The following is a 20,186-nucleotide window of genomic DNA, read 5'->3' on the forward strand; positions in this document are numbered from 1 at the left end:
GACTGCGCTCAGGCACCACGAGATGCAGAGCCAACCTCAAGAAATGGGGCCACAAAGTGGAATCCACGACATGCGAGTGTGGAGAAGAGCAAACCACTGACCACCTGCTGCAATGCAACCTGAGCCCTGCCACATGCACAAGGGAGGACCTTCTTGCGGCAACACCAGAGGCACTCCAAGTGGCCAGATACTGCTCAAAGGACATTTAATCAACTACCAAGCTTGCAAACTTTGGGTTTTGTCTGTTTGTTTGTTTTGTTAAAAATGTAATACAAATATCCGGTTGCTCCTGACACAATAAATAAATGTTGATCATGGGAGAACTGTGTGCCAATTCCATCGTTGGTGGGGTTCAGAATACTCTTTGATTGTAGGTGAACTATAAATCCCAGCAACTAAAACTCCCAAATGACAAAATCGATTTATTTGAGTGAAGAACATACATTGGGTTGTTAGGTGTCTTGTGTCCAAATTTGGTGTCAATTCATCCAGTGTTTTTTGAGTTCAGTTAATCCCACAAACCAACATTACATTTTTATTTAAAAAATGATGATGATGATGATGATGATGATTATTATTATTATTATTAGAAAAACAACACGATGACTCCACAGCAGACACTCTGCTGGCTGTTGAATTGGATCACATGTCGAACACTTCCCAAGTGTCTAGGACTGTGTGATGTATTGGAGAATAATCCGTGCAGATCCCAGTAAGGTGGCCTTCCGCAGCTGGCAGATGGTAATTTTGTCAGCGCCGATTGTTTTTAAGTGCAGGCCAAGGTCTTTAGGCACTGCACCCAGTGTACCAATCACCACTGGGACCACCTTGACTGGCTTGTGACAGAGTCTTTGCAGTTTGATCCTCAAATCAAATATTGTGTCAGCTTCTCCAGTTGATGATGATGATGATGATTATTATTATTATTATTATTATTATTTTACTGACACAAAAGCACAGTATGTCACAGCAAACGAGATCTATATGCTGGATTTCGTATCACAAAATCACAAGTCAAACACTTCCCAAGTGTCTAGAAATGTGTGATGTGTTTTTAAATGATGCGCGCAGATCCAAGTCAGGTGGCCTTTTGCAGTTGACAGATTGTGATTTTGTCGATGTTTATTGTTTCCAAATGCTTGCTGAGATCTTTTGGCATGGCACCCAGTGCACCAATGACCACTGGGACCATCTGTACTGGTTTATGCCAGAGCCTTTGCAGTTCGATTTTGAGGTCTTGATAGCGGTTGAGTTTTACCTGTTGTTTTTCCGCAAAGCGCTGTCACCTGGTATAGCGATATCATCATCATCATCATCATCATCATCATCATCATCATCATCATCATTTGAAACACAACAAGATGAGTCCACAGCAGACAAGATCACTCTGCTAGCTGTTGTATTGGATCACACATCGGACACTTCCCAAGTGAGCAACGGTATTCTGCTTCTGCTTATAGTCCATCTGCGCAATTTTCTTGCAGCAGCTGAGGATGTGATCCATCACTTCACCTGTTTCCTTGCAGAGTCTACACTTGGGATCTGTTGTCAACTTTTCAATTCTGGCTTTGATGGCAACTACAACTCCTACCATAGTGAGTCAGTTCACCTACATCCAGAGAGCACTGTGGATGCAAAACAATGATGGATCTGGAGCAAACTTAGCACAAATACTCAATATGCTCAAATGTGAACACTGGTAGAGTTTGGGGAAAATAGACTTGACATTTGGGGGTTGTAGTTGCTGGGAATTATAGTTCACCTACAATCAAAGAGCATTCTGAAATCCACCAATGATGGAATTGAACCAAACTTGGCACACAGAGCTGACATGACTAACAGAAAATACTGGAAGGGTTTGGTGGACATTGACCTTAAATTTGGGAGTTGTAGTTCACCTACATCCAGAGAAGACTGTGGACCCAAAACAATGATGGATCTGGATGAAACTTGGCACAAATACTCAATATGCCCAAATATGAACAGTTGTGGAGTTTGGGGGAAACGGACCTTGTTATTTGGGAGTTGTAGATCACTAGACTGGGCCACAGCAATGCTTGGCAGGGGATGGCTAGTATCTATATAAATAAAAATGTAATGTTTGTTTGTTGGATTAATAGAACTCAAAAACCACTGGACGAATTGACACCAAATTTGGACACAAGACACCTAACAACCCAATGTATGTCCTTCACTCAAAAAAATTGATTTTGTCATTTGGGAGTTGCAGTTTCTGGGATTTATAGTACACCTACAATCAAAGAGCTCTCTGAACTCCACCAATGATGGAATTGAACCAAATTTGGCACACAGGACTGCCATGACCAACAGAAAACACTAAAAGGGTTTGGTGGGCATTGACCTTGAGTTTTGGAGTTGTAGTTCACCTACATCCAGAGAGCACTGTGGACTCAAACAATGAAGGATCTAGACCAAACTTGGCATGAATACTCAATATGCCCAAATATGAACACAGATGGAGTTTGGGGGAAATAGACCTTGACATTTGGGAGTTGTAGTTGCTGGGATTTATAGTTCACCTACAATCAAATAGCATTCTGAACCTCACCAATGACAGAATTGGGGCAAACTTCCCACACAGAATCACCATACTTAAGGCCATCCAGTCCAACTCCCTTCACCAGGGCAAGAAAATGTAATCAAACCCCTCCTGAGAAAGACCCATAGATACAGATAGATATATATGATTAACACACACACGTATATGACAGATATAGTATCATAGATTTGAAAGGGACCCCTAAAGAAGGACAATTATATGTTGCATATTCCAGAGTAGGCAAACCAGACAATCTCCACATCAATACTGACAAAGAAACAACAAAAATACTTTTAACCCACAAGCATTACATATATTAGAAACCAACACTTTCTCATTACTTTATTTTCCATCTCATGAGACTGGGCCACAGCAATGCGTGGCAGGGGACCGCTAGTCTATATAAATAAATATTTAATGTTCATTTGTGGGATTAACAGAAATCAAAAACCACTGGGGGAATTGACACCTAATTTGGACAGCATACACCTAACAACCCAATGTATGTCCTTCACTAAAAAAAACATGATTTTGTCATTTGGGAGTTGTAGTTGCTGGGATTTATAGTTCAGCTACAATCAAAGAGCATTTTGAACTTCACCAATGATGGAATTGAACTAAAGTTGGCACATAGAACTCACATGACCAACAGAAAATACTGGAAGGATTTGGTGGACATTGACCTTGAGTTTGGGAGTTGTAGTTCACCTACATCCAGAGAGGACTGTAGACTCAAACAATGATAGGTCTGGACGAAACTTGGCACGGATACTCAATATGCTCAAATGTGAACAGTGGTGGAGTTTGGGGAAAACAGACCTTGTTATTTGGGAGTTGTAGTTACTGGGATTTATAGTTCACCTACAATCAAAGAGCATTCTGAACTCCACCAATGATGGAATTGAACCAAACTTGGCACATAGAACTCACATAGCCAACAGAAAATCTGGAAGGATTTGGTGGACATTGATCTTGAGTTTGGGAGTTGTAGTTCACCTACATCGAGAGAGGACTGTAGACTCAAACAATGATGAATTTGGACAAAACTTAGCGTGAATAAACAATATGCCCAAATGTGAACAGTGGTGGAGTTTAGGGGAAACAGACCTTGTCATTTGGGAGTTGTAGTTGTTGGGATATATAGATCACCTGCAATCAAACAGCATTTTGAACCCCACCAATGACAGAATTGGGCCAAATTTCCCACACAGAACCCCCATGACCACAGAAAATACTGTGTTTTCTGATGCTCTTTGGCAAACCCTCTGACACCCCCTCACAATCAGGGGTCCAGATTCCCAGGTTGAGAAACATTGGACTAGTTGCAATGTCTAAATCCAGATCTGCTCCATCCACAGCATTCCCTGCATCTACCAAGCTTTCCGTGATTCACGGGACGACAACAAACCCAGGCCAATCCTTTTGGGGGCTGCTCTGTGCCCAGGACTGGTAGCCAGGCAAAAGTGTCGGAGAGGGAGGGGAAGAGAAAAGCGCTCCAGACATCTGGCTCGCCGTCCATTAGTTGGCTGCAATTGATTACAGCTCAGGGTTTAATTTAAAAGCATTTGAGGAGAGAATTCCCAGAGCTCCAGGAAAGAGGCTTCTTAGTCTGGCAGATTGGCTGGCTGGCTCACAAGGCCCCCTCCGGCACGGCTTTCGGGGTCACGTTTAGGGCAGGTTTGGCCTCCTTCAAGGCCAGTCTTGCTTTCCGCCCGGACAAGGGAGGAAAAGGGCCTGTGTGCCTCGCTGTAAAGGATGTCTACAGGCTGTCCCCAAGTTACAAATGTCTGAGTTACAAATGACTCCTTGTTAAGAACATTGGGGCTGAGACAACAAGAAGTGGGAGGAATCTTCCCCTATGAAGGAAGGGAACTCCACTCCCGGAAAAGTTATTATGATCATGAAGGAAAGGGGTCTCCAAAGAAGCTGTGTCCCCAATCCTTGCTTCTACAAGCTACATTTTGCCAAATCCAATTCTCACAGGGATGGAAAGTAAGGTGGATCACAGTGTCTCTGGATGTAGGTGAACTACAACTCTCAAAATCAAGGTCCATTCCCACTACCCCCTGCAGTATGTTCAGCTGGTCATGGGGCATCTCTTTGCCAAGTTTGGTCCTGGTCCATTGCCGATGGGGGTCACATTGTCTTTAGATGTAGGTGAACTGTAACTCCCAAAATCAAGGTCCATTCCCACTAACCTATGCAGTATGTTCAGTTGGTCATGGGGCATCTCTTTGCCAAGTTTGGTCCTGGTCCATTGCCGATGGGGGTCACATTGTCTTTAGATGTAGGTGAACTGTAACTCCCAAAATCAAGGTCCATTCCCACTAACCCCTGCAGTATGTTCAGTTGGTCATGGGGCTTCTCTGTACCAAGTTTGGTCCTGGTCCATTGTCAGTGGGGGTCACAGTGTCTCTGGATGTAGTGAACTACAACTCCCAAAATCAAGGTCCATTCCCACTAACCCCTGCAGTATGTTCATTTGGTCATGGGGCTTCTCTGTGCCAAGTTTGGTCATGGTCCATTGTCAATGGGAGTCACAGTGTCTATAGATGTAGATGAACTACAATTCCCAAAATCAAGGTCCATTCCCACTAACCCTTACAGTATGTTCAGTTGCCAATTGGGTTTCTATGTGCCAAGTTTGGTCCTGGTCCATTGTCAGTGGGGGTCACAGTGTCTCTAGATGTAGCTGAACTACAATTCCCAAAATCAAGGTCCATTCCCACTAACCCTTACAGTATGTTCAGTTGCCAATTGGGTTTCTATGTGCCAAGTTTGGTCCTGGTCCATTGTCAGTGGGGGTCACAGTTTCTCTAGATGTAGCTGAACTACAACTCCCAAAATCAAGGTCCATTCCCACTAACCCTTGCAGTATGTTCAGTTGGTAATGGGGCTCCTCTGTGCCAAGTTTGGTCCTGGTCCATTGTCGGTGGGGGTCACAGTGTCTCTGGATGTAGGTGAACTATAATTCCCAAAATCAAGGTCCATTCCCACTAACCCTTGTAGTATGTTCAGTTGTTCATGGGGTTTCTCTGTGCCAAGTGTCCCAGTCCATTGTTGTCAGGGGTCACAGTATCAGTGAAGATACTGCAAGTCCCATCATCCGTGACAAGTTTGGTCCAGATCCAACACTGGTTGGGTTAACAGTGCTCTCTGGATGTAGGTCAAGTCCAACTCCTGTAAATCAGGGTGAATTCTCCCCAAACCACTTATTCAGTTGCTGATCAATCCCTCTATTTTGTTTTGTTTCATAGGAAAGAGTAGGAACTGGTTAAGGGAGAGGCAGTGAGCGGGGTAATGCAAATTCCACAGCAATGGAGATAGAAAGGAACCTTGGGATGTGGAGGAAAAACAGAACATCTAGGATGAAATTCTTCCCACATGAAAGCCTTCACTTGAGTGGGGGGCAGGACATGGAATATTTGTGCCAAATTTGGTCCAGATCCATCATTGTTTGAGTCCACAGTGCTCTCTGGATGTAGGTGAACTACAACTCCCAAACTCAAGGTCAATGCCCACCAAACCCTTCTAGTGTTTTCTGTTGGTCATGAGAGTCCTGTCTGCCAAGATTGGTTCAATTCCATCATTGGTGGAGTTCAGAATGCTCTTTGATTGTAGGTGAACTATAAATCCCAGTAACTATAACTCCCAAATAACAAGGTCTGTTTTCCCCAAACTCCACCACTGTTCACATTTGGGCATATTGAGTATCCGTGCCAAGTTTCATCCAGACCTATCATTGTTTGATTCTACAGTCCTCTCTGGATGTAGGTGAACTACAACTCCCAAACTCAAGGTCAATGCCCACCAAACCCTTCCAGTATTTTCTGTTGGTCATGTGAGTTCTATGTGCCAACTTTAGTTCAATTCCATCGTTGGTGAAGTTCAAAATGCTCTTTGATTGTAGCTGAACTATAAATCCCAGCAACTACAACTCCCAAATGACAAAATCATGTTTTTTTGAGTGAAGGACATACATTGGGTTGTTAGGTGTATGCTGTCCATATTTGGTGTCAATTCCCCCAGAGGTTTTTGAGTTCTGTTAATCCCACAAACGAACATTACATATTTATTTATATAAATATATTTATACACACACACAGCATGTTGTGAGTTGTAGTTCACCCACAACCTTATACATTTTGTAACATAAAAAAAACACTTCTTCAAATAAACTGAGCAACACCAGGTAACCAAGCTAGTCTTCTATATAAACAAAAATGTAATGTTTGTTTGTCGGATTAACAGAACTCAAAAACCACTGGACGAATTGACACCACATTTGGACACAAGACACCTAACAACCCATTTTTTTTTGGTCGTGTCAGGAGCGACTTGAGAAACTGCAAGTCGTTTCTGGTGTGAGAGAATTGGCCGTCTGCAAGGACATTGCCCAGGGGACGCCCGGATGATTTTTGATGTTTTTATCATCCTTGTGGGAGGCTTCTCTCATGTCCCCGCATGAGGAGCTGGAGCTGATAGAGGGAACTCATCTGCCTCTCCCCGGATTCGAACCTGCGACCTGTCGGTCTTCAGTACTGCCGGCACAGGGGTTTAACCTCTGTGCCACCGGGGCTCCTAACAACCCAATGTATGTCCTTCACTCAAAAATTTGATTTTGTCATTTGGGAGTTGTAGTTGCTTGGATTTATAGTTCACCTACAATCAAAGAGCGTTCTGAACCCCACCAATGATGGAATTGAACCAAACTTGGCACACAGTTCTCCCATGATCAACAGAAAATACTGGAAGGGTTTGGTGGGCAGTGTCCTTTGGTTTTGGAGTTGTAGTTCACCTACATCCAGAGTTCACTGTGGACTAAAACAATGATGGATCCAGACCAAACTCTACACAAATACTCAATATGCTCAAATGTGAACGTTAGTGGAGTTTGTGGAAAATAGAATCTTGACATTTGGGAGTTGTAGTTGCTGGGATTGATAGTTCACTTAAAATCACAGAGCATTCTGAACCACACCAACGATGGAATTGAACCAAACTTGGCACACAGGACTCGCCTGACCAACAGAAAACACAAGAAGGGTTTTTGGGCATTGACCTTGTGTTTGGGACTTGTACTTCACCTACATGTAGAGAGCACTGTGGACTCAAACAATGATGGATCTGGACCAAACTGAGAAATTGATCAGCAGCTGAACATACTAGAGAGGTTTGGGGAGAATTCACCATAATTTACAGGAGTTGTAGGGACTGGGATGTATAGTTCACCTGCAATCTAAGAACTGAATTCTGAACTCCACCAGTGATGGACCTGGAACTAACTTGGTACACAGAATCCCCATGACCAACAAAACATACTGGAGGTATTTGAGGGGATTTATAGGAGTTGTAGATCACCTACATCCAGAACCCAAACAATGATGGACCTGGACCAAACTTGGCACACATACCTGATATGCGGAAATTTGATTACTGGATGGTTTTGGGTGGAACTGACCTTTCTTTTCTGGGAGTTGTAGTTCACCCACAACCAGAGAAACTGCGACCTCCACCAATGATGGACTTGGACCAAACTTGGCACACAGAACCCCCATGACCAACTCAACCTACTGGAGGGGTTTGAGGGGACTGACTCACATAGTGGGAGTTGTAGTTTACCCTGCAGCCAGAGAGCACAGTGAACCCCACTGATGATGCATCCAGAGCAAGCTTGTCCAACACAACAAACTTTAAGTATTGATGGAATTTCATAGGGTTATCCGGGCATGATAGCAACTGTAGTTCACCCACAACTAGATACATCCTACCTCTGTTCATGCCCAGCGTTAAAGAAATAAATAAAGGGTATAAATAAAGTATTATTATTATTATTATTATTATTATTATTATTATTAACGTTTTGCATTTTGTACAATTAAAAATTGAATTTTTGCAATAATCTGAGCAATGCCGGGTACCCAAGCTAGTGTGTGTGTGTGTGTGTGTGTGTGTGTTCTGGCTGGAGTTAGACTTCAAAAATGTCCCTGTATCATCTTACAAACAAATTCAACTTAAGAACAAACCTATACAAGTTGTCCTGTTCGTAACTGTACTAAGGATGAATTAGGCCCTGCCTCTGTCCAAGGAGGGATTTGTTGACTGTGCTATCCAAAGCCTATCTCTATCTATCTATCTATCTATCTATCTATCTATCTATCTATCTTTCTTTCTGTCTGTCTGTCTGTCTGTCTGTCTGTCTGTCTGTCTACAGTAGACTCTTGCTTATCCAACCTTCGCTCATCCAGTGTTCTGTCTTATCCAACCCAGTCTGCCTCCCATACGGATCCACAGCTGTTTCAATACACTGCCATGTTTTGGTGCTAAATTTGTAAATACAGTAATAGCTACATAATGTTACTGTGTATTGAATGGCTTTTTCCATCTATCTATCTATCTATCTATCTATCTATCTATCTATCTATCTATCTATCTATCTATCAATGCCCTGTGCATAATGAGTGCCTTAAAAACAAAAGAAACAATGAACGAAATCACACCAAATTTGACAACAAAACGTCTCACAACACAAGGAGTGACCATCACTCAAAAAATTATGATTTTGTCATTTGGGAGTTGTGGTTGCTGGGATTTATAGTTCACCTACAATCAAAGAGCATTCTGAACTCCACCAACGATGGAATTGAACCAAACTTGGCACACAGGACTCCCCTGACCAACAGAAAAAACTAGAAGGGTTTGGTGGGCATTGACCTTGGTTTTTAGAATTGTAGTTCATCTAGAGAGCACTGTGGACTCAAACAAAAATGGATCTGGACCAAACTTGGCACAAATACTCAATACTCAATATGATAGAATTGAACCAATTGGGGCATACAGGACTCCCATGACCAACAGAAAACACTTGAAGGGTTTGGTGAGCACTGACCTTGAGTTTGGGAGTTGTAGTTCACCTACAGCCAGAGACTACCATGGACTCAAACAATGATGGATCTGGACCAAACTTGGCACGAATATTCCATATGCCCAAATATGAAAACAGATGGAGTTTGGGGGGAATAGACCTTGACATTTGGGAGTTGTAGTTACTGGGATTTATAGTTCACCTACAATCATAGAGCGTTCTGAGCCCCAACAATGACAGAATTGGGGCAAACTTCCCACACAGAACCCCCCATGAACAACAGAAAATACTCAAGGCCATCCAGTCCAACTCCCTTCACCAGGGCAAGAAAACGTAATCAAAGCCCTCCTGACAGAGAGCCATCCAGCCATTGAGATTGATAGATATGATTCACACACACACAAATCACAGTATCATAGATTTGAAAGGGAACCCTAAAGAAGGGCAATTATGTGTTGCGTGTTCCAGAGTAGGCAAGCATCAACACTGACAAAGAAACAGCAAGAAATACTGTTTACCCACAAGCATAAAGAAGTTACATATATTAGAAACCAACACTTTCTCATTACTTTATTTTCCATCTCACCAGACTGGGCCACATCAACGCATGGCAGGGGACAGCTAGTGTATGTGTGTGTGTGTGTGTGTGTGTATATATATATATATATGTGTGTGTATATAAATGCTCTTTGAATAATGAGTACCTTAAAAACAAAAGAACCAATGAACAAAATCACACCAAATTTGGAAACAAAACGTTTCACTACACAAGGAGTGACCATCACTCAAAAAATTCTGATTTTGTCATTTGGGAGTTGTAGTTGCTGGGATTTCTCGTTCATCTATAATCAAAGAGCATTCTGAACTCCATCAACGATGGAATTGAACCAAACATGGCACACAGAACTCCCATGACCAACAGAAAACACTAGATGGGTTTGGTGGGCATTGACCTTGGGTTTGGAGTTGTAGTTCACCTACATCCAGAGAACACTGTGGACACAAACAATGATGGATCTGGACCAAACTTGGCACAAGCACTCAATATGCCCAAATATGAACACAGATGGAGTTTGGGGTAAATACACCTTGACATTTGGGAGTTGTAGTCACTGGGATTCACAGTTCACCTACAATTCAAAGAGCATTCTGAACCCCACGAACGACAGAATCGGGGCAAACTTCCCACTGAGAACCCCCATGACCAACAGAAAATACTTAAGGCCATCCAATCCAACTCCCTTCATCAGGACAAGAAAACATAATCGAAGTCCTCCTGACAAAGAGCCATTCAGCCATAGATAGATATATAGATAGATAGACAGACAGATAGATAGATAGATATGATTCAAACACACACACACAGATATAGTATCATAGATTTGAAAGGGACCCTTAAAGAAGGACAATGATAAGTTGTATGTTCCAGAGTAGGCAAGGCAGACACTCTCCACATCAACACTGACAAAGAAACAGAAAGAAATACTGTTTACCCACAAGCATAAAGAAATGACAAATATTAGAAACCAACACTTTCTCTTTACTTTATTTTCCAGATCACCAGACTGGGCCACAGCAACGCGTGGCAGGGGACAGCTAGTTTGTTATAAAACATGATGTTTTGGTGCTTAATTTGTAAAATCACCACATAATTTGACGTTTAATAGGTTTTTCATTCATCCTTCCTTATTATCCGACATTGTCACTTATACAACATTCTGTCGGCCCGTTTATGTTGGACAAGCGAGCCTCTACTGCAGTGGTTCCCAACCTGTGGGTCCCCAGGTGTTTTGGCCTACAACTCCCAGAAATCCCAGCCAGTTCACCAGCTGTTAGGATTTCTGGGAGTTGAAGGCCAAAAACATCTGGGGACCCCAGGTTGAGAACCACTGCTCTACTGTATCTACCTCTATATCTATATCTATCAATCTATCTATTTATTGTGTGCAGCTACTTTGTGCTTGGTGTTCATGCAGTGTTTCCTATATGCTAGTGTTCGATCCAAGGTGACACCGAGATATTTAGGGTGGAAACAATGTTCAAGCTCTTGACCTTCCCAGGTGACTTTCAATTTCCTGTTGGCTTCATGGTTGCGTAGGTGGAAAGCACACCTACACAACCTTTGAGTCTTGGCAGGGTTAGGCTTTGTGTCTTGGCAGGGTTAGGCTTCAGCTGGTTATCTTTGTACTAGTTGGAGAGATCTTTCAAGGCTTTAGTAAGTTGGATTTCAACTGTTTCAAAGTCTTTTGCTTGTGTTGTTAGGTCAACATCATCAGCATATATAAAAACATACTGGAGGTCTTTGGAGGGATTTATAGGAGTAGTAATTCACCTACACCCAGAGTATACTATAACATTCTGCGGAAACTTACACATGGGGTGCAGACCCAAAAATAGTAAGAACATCAGCCTTAGCCTTGTCTTACTCAACTATTGAGTATGCCTACCCTGTTTGGCATAGGTCTGCCCATGCAAAGCAGGTGAACATAGCATTGAATGAAACATGCAGAATAATCACAGGACGAGACTTGGACGAGACCACATGGCCCTTGCAATCCATCTCCCTGCAATGTAGGAAAAGCACAATCAAAGCCCTCTTGTGCTCTGTGTCAGCAAAAAGATCCCATGGTTCAAAGGCCGGGATGGGCAAGCCAGAGTTGGAAAGGCTAACCTGCAAGCTCAGGTGTGCAAAGGTTACCAAGAAAATGATCTGTGTCTAGAGACAATCGGGGTGTGATCTCATCTCCAGTGTGATTTCCCAGGCTGAAAGAAAGCAAACCTGCCTCCAACTTGGGCAAGGGGGCTGTTTATCCAAAATGAAACTGCCCCCAAACCATATCACGCAAATCTCCAATCCATAAGGTCCCTCGGTTTGTGGAGTGAAACAATATTTTTAATAATAATAATAATAATAATAATAATAATAATATCTATCTTTGAGTCTACCTTTGAGCTGCTGTGAGAGAAAAATGGGGTGTAAATAAATATAATAATAATAGTAATAGTAATAATAATAATAATAATAATAATATCTATCCTTGAGTCTATCTTTGAGCTGCTCTGAGAGAAAAGCGGGGCATAAATAGACATAGTAATAATAATAGTAACAATAGTAATAATAATCCAATACAACAGCCAGCAGAGTGATCTTGTCTGCTGTGGACTCATCTTGTTGTATTTCTAATAACAATTACAATAATAATAATAACAATATCACACAGTCCTAGACGCTTGGGAAGTGTTCAACTTGTGATTTTGTGATACGAAATCAAGCATATAGATCTTGTTTGCTGTGACATACTGAGCTTTTGTGTCAGTAAAATAATAATAATAATAGTAATAATAACTGGAAAAGCTGACACAATATGAGGATTTAAAAATCGAACTACAAAGACTCTGGCACAAGCCAGTCAAGGTGGTCCCAGTGATGATCGGCACACTGGGTGCAGTGCCTAAAGACCTTGGCCTGCATTTAAACACAATCGCCACTGACAAAATTACCATCTGCCAGCTGCAAAAGGCCACCTTATTGGGATCTGCATGCATTATTTGCCAATACATCACACAGTCCTAGACACTTGGGACGTGTCCGACGTTTGATCCAATACAACAGCCAGAAGAGTGTCTGCTGTAGACTCATATTGCTGTGTTTCAAATAATAATAATAATAATAATAATAATAATAATAACTGGAAAAGCTGACACGATATGAGGATTTAAAAACCAAACTACAAAGACTGGCACAAGCCAGTCAAGGTGGTCCCAGTTGTGATCGCCACACTGGGTGCAGTGCCTAAAGACCTTGGCCTGCACTTAAACACAATTAGCGCTGACAAAATTACCATTTGCCAGCTGCAAAAGGCCACCTTATTAGGATCTGCATGCATTATTTGCCGATACATCACACAGCCCTAAACACTTGGGAAGTGTCCGACATGTGATCCAATTCAACAGCCAGCAGAGTGTCTACTGTGGACTCATATTGCTGTGTTTCAAATAATAATAATAATAATAATAATAACTGGAAAAGCCGACACGATATGAGGATTTAAAAACCGAATTACAAAGACTCTGGCACAAGCCAGTCATGGTGGTCCCAGTGGCGATCAGCACACTGGGGGCAGTGCCTAATGACCTGGGCCTGCACTTAAACACAATTGGCGCTGACAAAATTACCATCTGCCAGCTGCAAAAGGCCACCTTATTTGGATCGGCATGCATTATTCGCCAATACATCACACAGTCCTAGACACTTGGGAAGTGTCCGACGTGTGATCCACTACAACAGCCAGCAGAGTGATCTTGTTTGCTGTGGACTCATCTTGTTGTGTTTCAAATAATAATAATAAACACTATTGTCTAATGTTTATTGCTTTGTTTTATGTGTTTATTTATTGTTGTATTTGTTATGCTGTTGTTTTACTGATGTATTGGGTCTGATGTAAGCCGCACCAAGTCCTTCGGGAGATTTTAGCAGGGTATAAATAAAGGACTATTATTATTATTATTATTATTATTATTATTAAACCTCCTATTTGCAGAAAGGGCTCAAAATCCCACCATTCCTTTACCTGAACGGCGATCCAGCTGGCATTGACCGAATGTTCTCCAAACGGACCAAACCCTGCAATGACACAAAAGGGAGGGTGGTCACAAAGGTGGCACTGTTTTCATTGGGAACAAACCACTGGGCAGATTTCCTCCAAAGTGAGATTATTCCTCATTGTATTCTTCTGGGTCTCCCAAACTAGAGCCTCAGTCTAGCCAGCACTCCCAACGTGCAGAAGAGAAGGGGCAACTCATTGGTGCAAAGTATTTCCCGAGCAGCGGAGTTAGCAAAGCATTGAGTTCCCAACAAACACGTTGCCAAGTCGCACTTATGTGGATTGACTCAAAGAACTCAGTTAGTGCATGCACAGGGGACAAAAACCAGCCTGGGAATCCCTATGAAGGAAGAGCCATGGAGTGGGCAAACATCTACAGATGCAAACCAATTCAACGTTATTTGAGATGGGATGGAAGACCGATTCAGTCCTGGAATACACTGCTTTGTTATATCTGTACATATAAAAAATGAATATATATATATATATGTGTGTGTGTGTGGCTGGGGTGTCCTGGGCACCTGGCTCCACAAACAGCTATAGCTCCCACTACTCAGGAGACACCGATGGCCCTCCCTTTAATGACATTGCGGGTTATAATAAGTGACAGGAACATATCCAAGAGCTCTGCCAATGTCCTCCACAAACACAACACTACCCATCACCCAAGTGAAGGCTTTCATAAATGGACAATTTCATCCTAGATTTTCTATTTTTCCTCCACCACAGGCATCCCAGTGTTTCTTACTCTCTCCATTGGTGTGGAATTTGCACTGCCTCTCCTTTAACCCTTTCCTATTCTTCTCTATGGCACACAGCAAACAGAAGAATTGATCAGCAAATGAATATACTAGAGGTTTGCGGAGAATTCGACATAATTTATAGGAGTTGTAGGTCCTGGGATGCATAGTTGACCCGCAATCGAAGAGCACTCTGAACTCCACCAATGATGGACTTGGCACTGACTTGGTACACTGAAGCCCCATGACCAACAAAACATACTGGAGGTCTTTGGAGGGATTTATAGTAGTAGGTAAAGGTAAAGGTTGTCCCCTGACATTAAGTCCGGTCATGTCTGACTCTGGGGTGTGGTGCTCATCTCCATTTCTAAGCCGAAGAGCCAGCGTTGTCCATAGACACCTCCGAGGTCATGTGGCCAGCATGACCGCATGGAGCGCCGTTACCTTCCCGCCGGAGCGGTACCTATTGATCTACTCACATTTGCATGTTTTCGAACTGCTAGGTTGGCAGAAGCTAGGGCTGACAGCGGAAGCTCACGCCGCTCCCTGGAATCGAACTTGTGGTCTTTTGGTCAACAAGCTCAGCAGCTCAGTGCTTTAAGCCACTGCACCACCAGGGGCCCCTATAAGGAGTAGTAGTACCCCTATAGGAGTAGTAGTTCACCTATATCCAGAGAGCACTATGAACCCAAACTATTTATTTATTTATTTACAGTATTTATATACCGCCTTTCTCACCCCTGGGGGGACTCAAAGCGGTTTACACATAAATAATGGCAAGATTCAATGCCTTACGATGGGCACCGATACGATGCCAATACAAATAGTAAAACCACAATTAAACATAAATCACAATTAAAACAATACATCAACAAGCATTAAAACAATAAAACAATGATCGATCTGGACCAATATGCCCAAATTTTAATAATGGGGGGGGGGGGGAGTTTGAGGGGAACTGGCCTGGACATTTTGGAGTTGTAGGTACTGGGATTTATAGTTTAACCACAATCAATGAGTACTCTGAATTCCACCAAAGATAGCATTGGACCAAACATGGCACACAGAGCCCCCATCAACAGCGAAAAATAGTGGAGGTCTTTGGGGAAAATTCACCCTGACTTCGGGGAGTTGTAGATCTGGACTAAACTCAGCACACAGACCTGATAGGCCAAAATTTGATTACTGGAGGGGTTTAGGACAAACTGACCTTCCTTTTTGGGAGTTGTAGTTCACCTGCAACCAGAGAAGCGGTGACCTCCACCGATGATGGACCTGGATCACACTTGGCACACAGAATCTCATGACTAACTCAACCTACTGGAGGGGTTTGAGGGGACTGACTCACCATAGTGGGAGTTGTAGTTTATCCTACAGCCAGAGAGCACACTGAACCCCATCCATGATGCATCTAGAGCAAGCTTGCCCAACATAATAAACTTTAACTACTGATGGAGTTTCTGGGGGTTATGGAGGCATGATGTGAGTTGTAGTTCACCCACAACCTTAAGCATTTTGTACACTTAAAAATTGACTTTTTCAAATAACCCGGGCAATGCCAGGGACCCAAGCTAGTATATAATCAATATCAGTCGGCAAAGCTCCTCGACCCAAAGTCCGATGTCTCTTCAGGTTTGCCTTTGTCATCTTTTTTTCTGATTCGAAGCAGAATTATGAAAGGCTGCCCCAGCTTCACATTTGGGCTTTGGACCTCTATAATGAGTAACTTTGTGAACTAGCATTACCCTAATTGCGATGACTGGATAAAGGACGCTTTCGGGTGTTAGATTGCAAGGTTTGTCATTAACATGCAGCAGTTAGTTGTCCTATTGCTCCCTGGGCAAGAGATCGAGGGACAAAAGTAGCCAGGAGATTGCATTCAGCCTGCCAGAAAAGGGTCATTAGAGCTCCCCGTTTGCAGAAATCGCCCGGAAAAGAAAATACATTAATGTATGGATTGAAAGATGGATAGATGGATGGACAGATGGACGGATGGATAGAGGGATGGATGAATGGATAGATGGATGGATGGAGGTATGGATAGATGAATGTATGGATAGACAGATGGATGAATGGACAGATGGATGAAGGAATGGATAGATAGGTGGCCGGATGAATGGATAGATGGATAGACGGATGGATAGATAGATGGAATGGACAGATCAATGGATGGATAGATGCACGGATGAATGGATGGATAGATGGATAGGCGGACAGATGAATGGATGGATAGATTAGTAGACAGATGGATGGACGGACAGATAGATGAATGTATGTATAGATGAAAATATGAATTGACGGATGGATGGACGGACGGATGGACAGATGGACAAATGGATGGATAGATGAATGGACAAATAAATGGATAGATGGTTGGACGGATGAACGGATGAACAGAGTGGTCCATGCTCTGGTTACGTCCCGTATAGACTACAGCAATGTTCTCTACGTGGGATTGCGTCTGAAGACTGCCCGGAAGCTGCAATTAGTCCAACGAGCGGCAGCCAGATTACTAACAGGAGCAGGGTACGGGGAGCATACTACTCCTCTGTTGCGCCAGCTCCACTGGCTGCCAATTAGCTTCCGAGCACAATTCAAAGTGCTGGTGTTGACCTATAAATCCCTAAACGACTCCGGCCCAGTTTACCTGTCCGAACGGATTCTCCCCTATGAACCATCAAGGTCGTTACGATCTTCTGGAGGGGCCCTGCAATCAGTCCCACCACCCTCGCAATCGCGTCTGGTGGGGACGAGGGACAGGGCCTTCTCGGTGGTGGCCCCTCGGCTCTGGAACTCTCTCCCATTGGAGATTAGAACTGTCCCTTCTCTCCTGACCTTTAGAAAGTTGGTGAAAACCTGGCTCTGGAATCTGGCATTTGATGAGTGAGTCAATAACCCTTGACCACACGGACAGATGGTGATGAATTGTGATTTTATTCTGACGACTTGGCCTTATGTAATTATATGATTGTATTTTAATGTGTTTTTATATTAGTGTATTAGGGGATGTGATGTTTTAAACTATTGTGTATGAATCTTCTGTTGTCCCTCGTCGGAGGTGAGAAGACCGGTATATAAAAGTTCTAAATAAATAAGTAATAAATGAATGTATGGATAGACGGATGAATGGATGGATAGATGGGACGAATGAATGGATAGATGGATGGATGAAGGAATGGATGGATGAATGGACAGATGGATGGATGGAGATATGGATGGAGGTATGGATGGAGGTATGGATGGAGGTATGGATAGATGAATGAACAGATAGATAGATGAATGTTTGGATAGACAGATGGATGGATGGGTGGATGGATAGATTAATGTTTCAATAGACGGATGGATGGACAGATGGATGAAGGAATGGATAGATAGGTGGCCGGATGAGGGATAGGTGGACAGAGAATATGGATGGATAGATGGATAGGCGGACAGATGGATGGATAGATGAATGAACGGGTGGATGGATAGACAGATGAATGGATGGACAGATTAGTGGACAGATGGATGGACGGATGGACAGATGAATGTATGGATAGATGGATGGTTAGATGAAAGTATGAATTGATGTATGGATGGATGGATGGATGGACAAATGGATGCATAGATGAATGGACAAATAAATGGATAGATGGTTGGACGGATGAACAGATGAATGTATGGGTAGACGGATGAATTGATGGATGAATGGACGGATAGATGGATGGAGATGACTGGAAGGACAGATGGACAGAGACAGACAGATAGAAAGGTAGATATCTCTGTCTATCATCTTCCACCTTTTCTGACTTTGTGTCACAAACTATCCTCTTGGACCCACGTTGGCCTCTGGTTTTTTGACAGAGGCCACAGAGCTCCACTCTCTCAGCCTCAGAGGAAGGCCAAAGTCACCCTTACCATGGATGGATCTAGCAGAGAGAAATCCTAGTCTAGCTTTGCCTTAGGATTAAAAAACCACACAATACCATAACACAAGCTGGGAAGAAGATGCATATGTTCCCCAGACTAAAGAATACTCTGGCGGATATCCATTTTTGATCTTTCGGTTCATATATATATTATATACAGTAATTCCAGGGGTCGAATATGAGGAACGGAGGCTCCACAGGTTCCATCTGCATTGCCAAGAAAGCTGCTGTTTCTCCCGATTCCTCCCAAAGGGCTCCTTTGTGCTCCCTTGCTTCGTTCTCGCACAGCGAAGGCTGATGCCAACAGTGAAGAATTCAAGGGAGTATTTCAGATGCTCTCTGGACTCAAGGCCTCCCAGGCTCATTAGCAGGAAACCAGCTGCTCCCAGCTGCCCGGGGTTGATTTTCTATTTTATGTTATGGGATTATCTCAAAAACAAGGGTAGAACCTATATAAATAAAAATGTAATGTTCGTTTGTGGGATTAGCATAACTCAAAAACCACTGGACAAATTGACACCAAATTTGGACACAAGACACCTAACAACCCAATGTATGTCCTTCACTCAAAAAAATTGAGTTGTAGTTGCTGGGATTTATAGTTCACCTACAATCAAAGAGCATTCTGAACTCCACCAACGATGGAATTGAACCAAACTTGGCACACAGAACTCCCCTGACCAACGGAAAATACTGGAAGGGTTTGTGGGCAGTGTCCTTTGGTTTTGGAGTTGTAGTTCACCTATTTATTTCGGTTACTTCTACCCCGCCCTTCTCACCCCGGAGGGGACTCAGAACGGCTTACAAAGGCACAATTCGATGCCGGCATCACATAACAGTAGTATAAAACAATATAGCAGCAATTAACGGTTAACTAACAGTTCCTGCATTACAACAATAAAACCAAAAAAAACCAATTACGCCTCATTAATGGTCAGCATTCACCATCTCATAGTCCAATTTGTTAGTCCTGTCAGTCCTAGCAGTCTGATTGTCCTTATCTAGTTGTCAGATTGCCCAAAGGTCTGGTCCCACAATCACGTCTTTAATTTCCTCCTGAAGGAGAGGAGGGATGTTGATGCCCTAATTTCCCCCGGGAGTTAATTTCACAGGTGAGGGGCCACCACTGAGAAGGCCCTGCTCCTCGTCCCCACCAACCTCACTTGTGATAGCGGTGGGGTCGAGAGCAGGGCCTCCCCAGATGATCTCAAACTCCGGGGTGGGACGTAGAGGGAGATGCGTTTGGACAGATACGCTGGACCGGAACCGTATAGGGTTTTGTAGGTCAAAACCAGCACCTTGAATTGTGCTCGGAACTGAACCGGCAGCCAGTGGAGCTGACACAGCAGGGGGGTGGTGTGCTCCCTGTATGACGCTCCGGTGAGTAATCTGGCTGCCGCTCGCTGGACCAGTTGAAGTTTCCAAACAGTCTTCAAGGGCAACCCCACGTAGAGTGTGTTGCAGTAGTCTATTTGGGATGTAACAAGAGCATGGACCACTGTGGCCAGA

At 43.2% G+C, this 20,186-nt stretch overlaps 1 protein-coding gene across 2 annotated transcripts in view; it reads right to left on the reverse strand.

The window, feature by feature from the left end:
* The window catches only part of PGPEP1 (pyroglutamyl-peptidase I), a 76,344-nt gene that overhangs the window by 31,373 nt on the left and 24,785 nt on the right, over nucleotides 1-20,186 (reverse strand). The window contains exon 2 of one of the 2 annotated variants that reach the window (XM_060784896.2): nucleotides 13,997-14,049. The exons of the other annotated variant lie outside the window; for it this stretch is intronic. Within the exon in view, the coding sequence (XP_060640879.1) occupies nucleotides 13,997-14,049 (53 nt within the window). The remainder of the gene's footprint in view (nucleotides 1-13,996; nucleotides 14,050-20,186) is intronic. 2 annotated transcript variants of the gene reach the window in all.

Source organism: Anolis sagrei, chromosome X, assembly GCF_037176765.1.
Source record: "Anolis sagrei isolate rAnoSag1 chromosome X, rAnoSag1.mat, whole genome shotgun sequence".
NCBI classification, from domain to species: Eukaryota; Metazoa; Chordata; class Lepidosauria; order Squamata; family Dactyloidae; genus Anolis; species Anolis sagrei.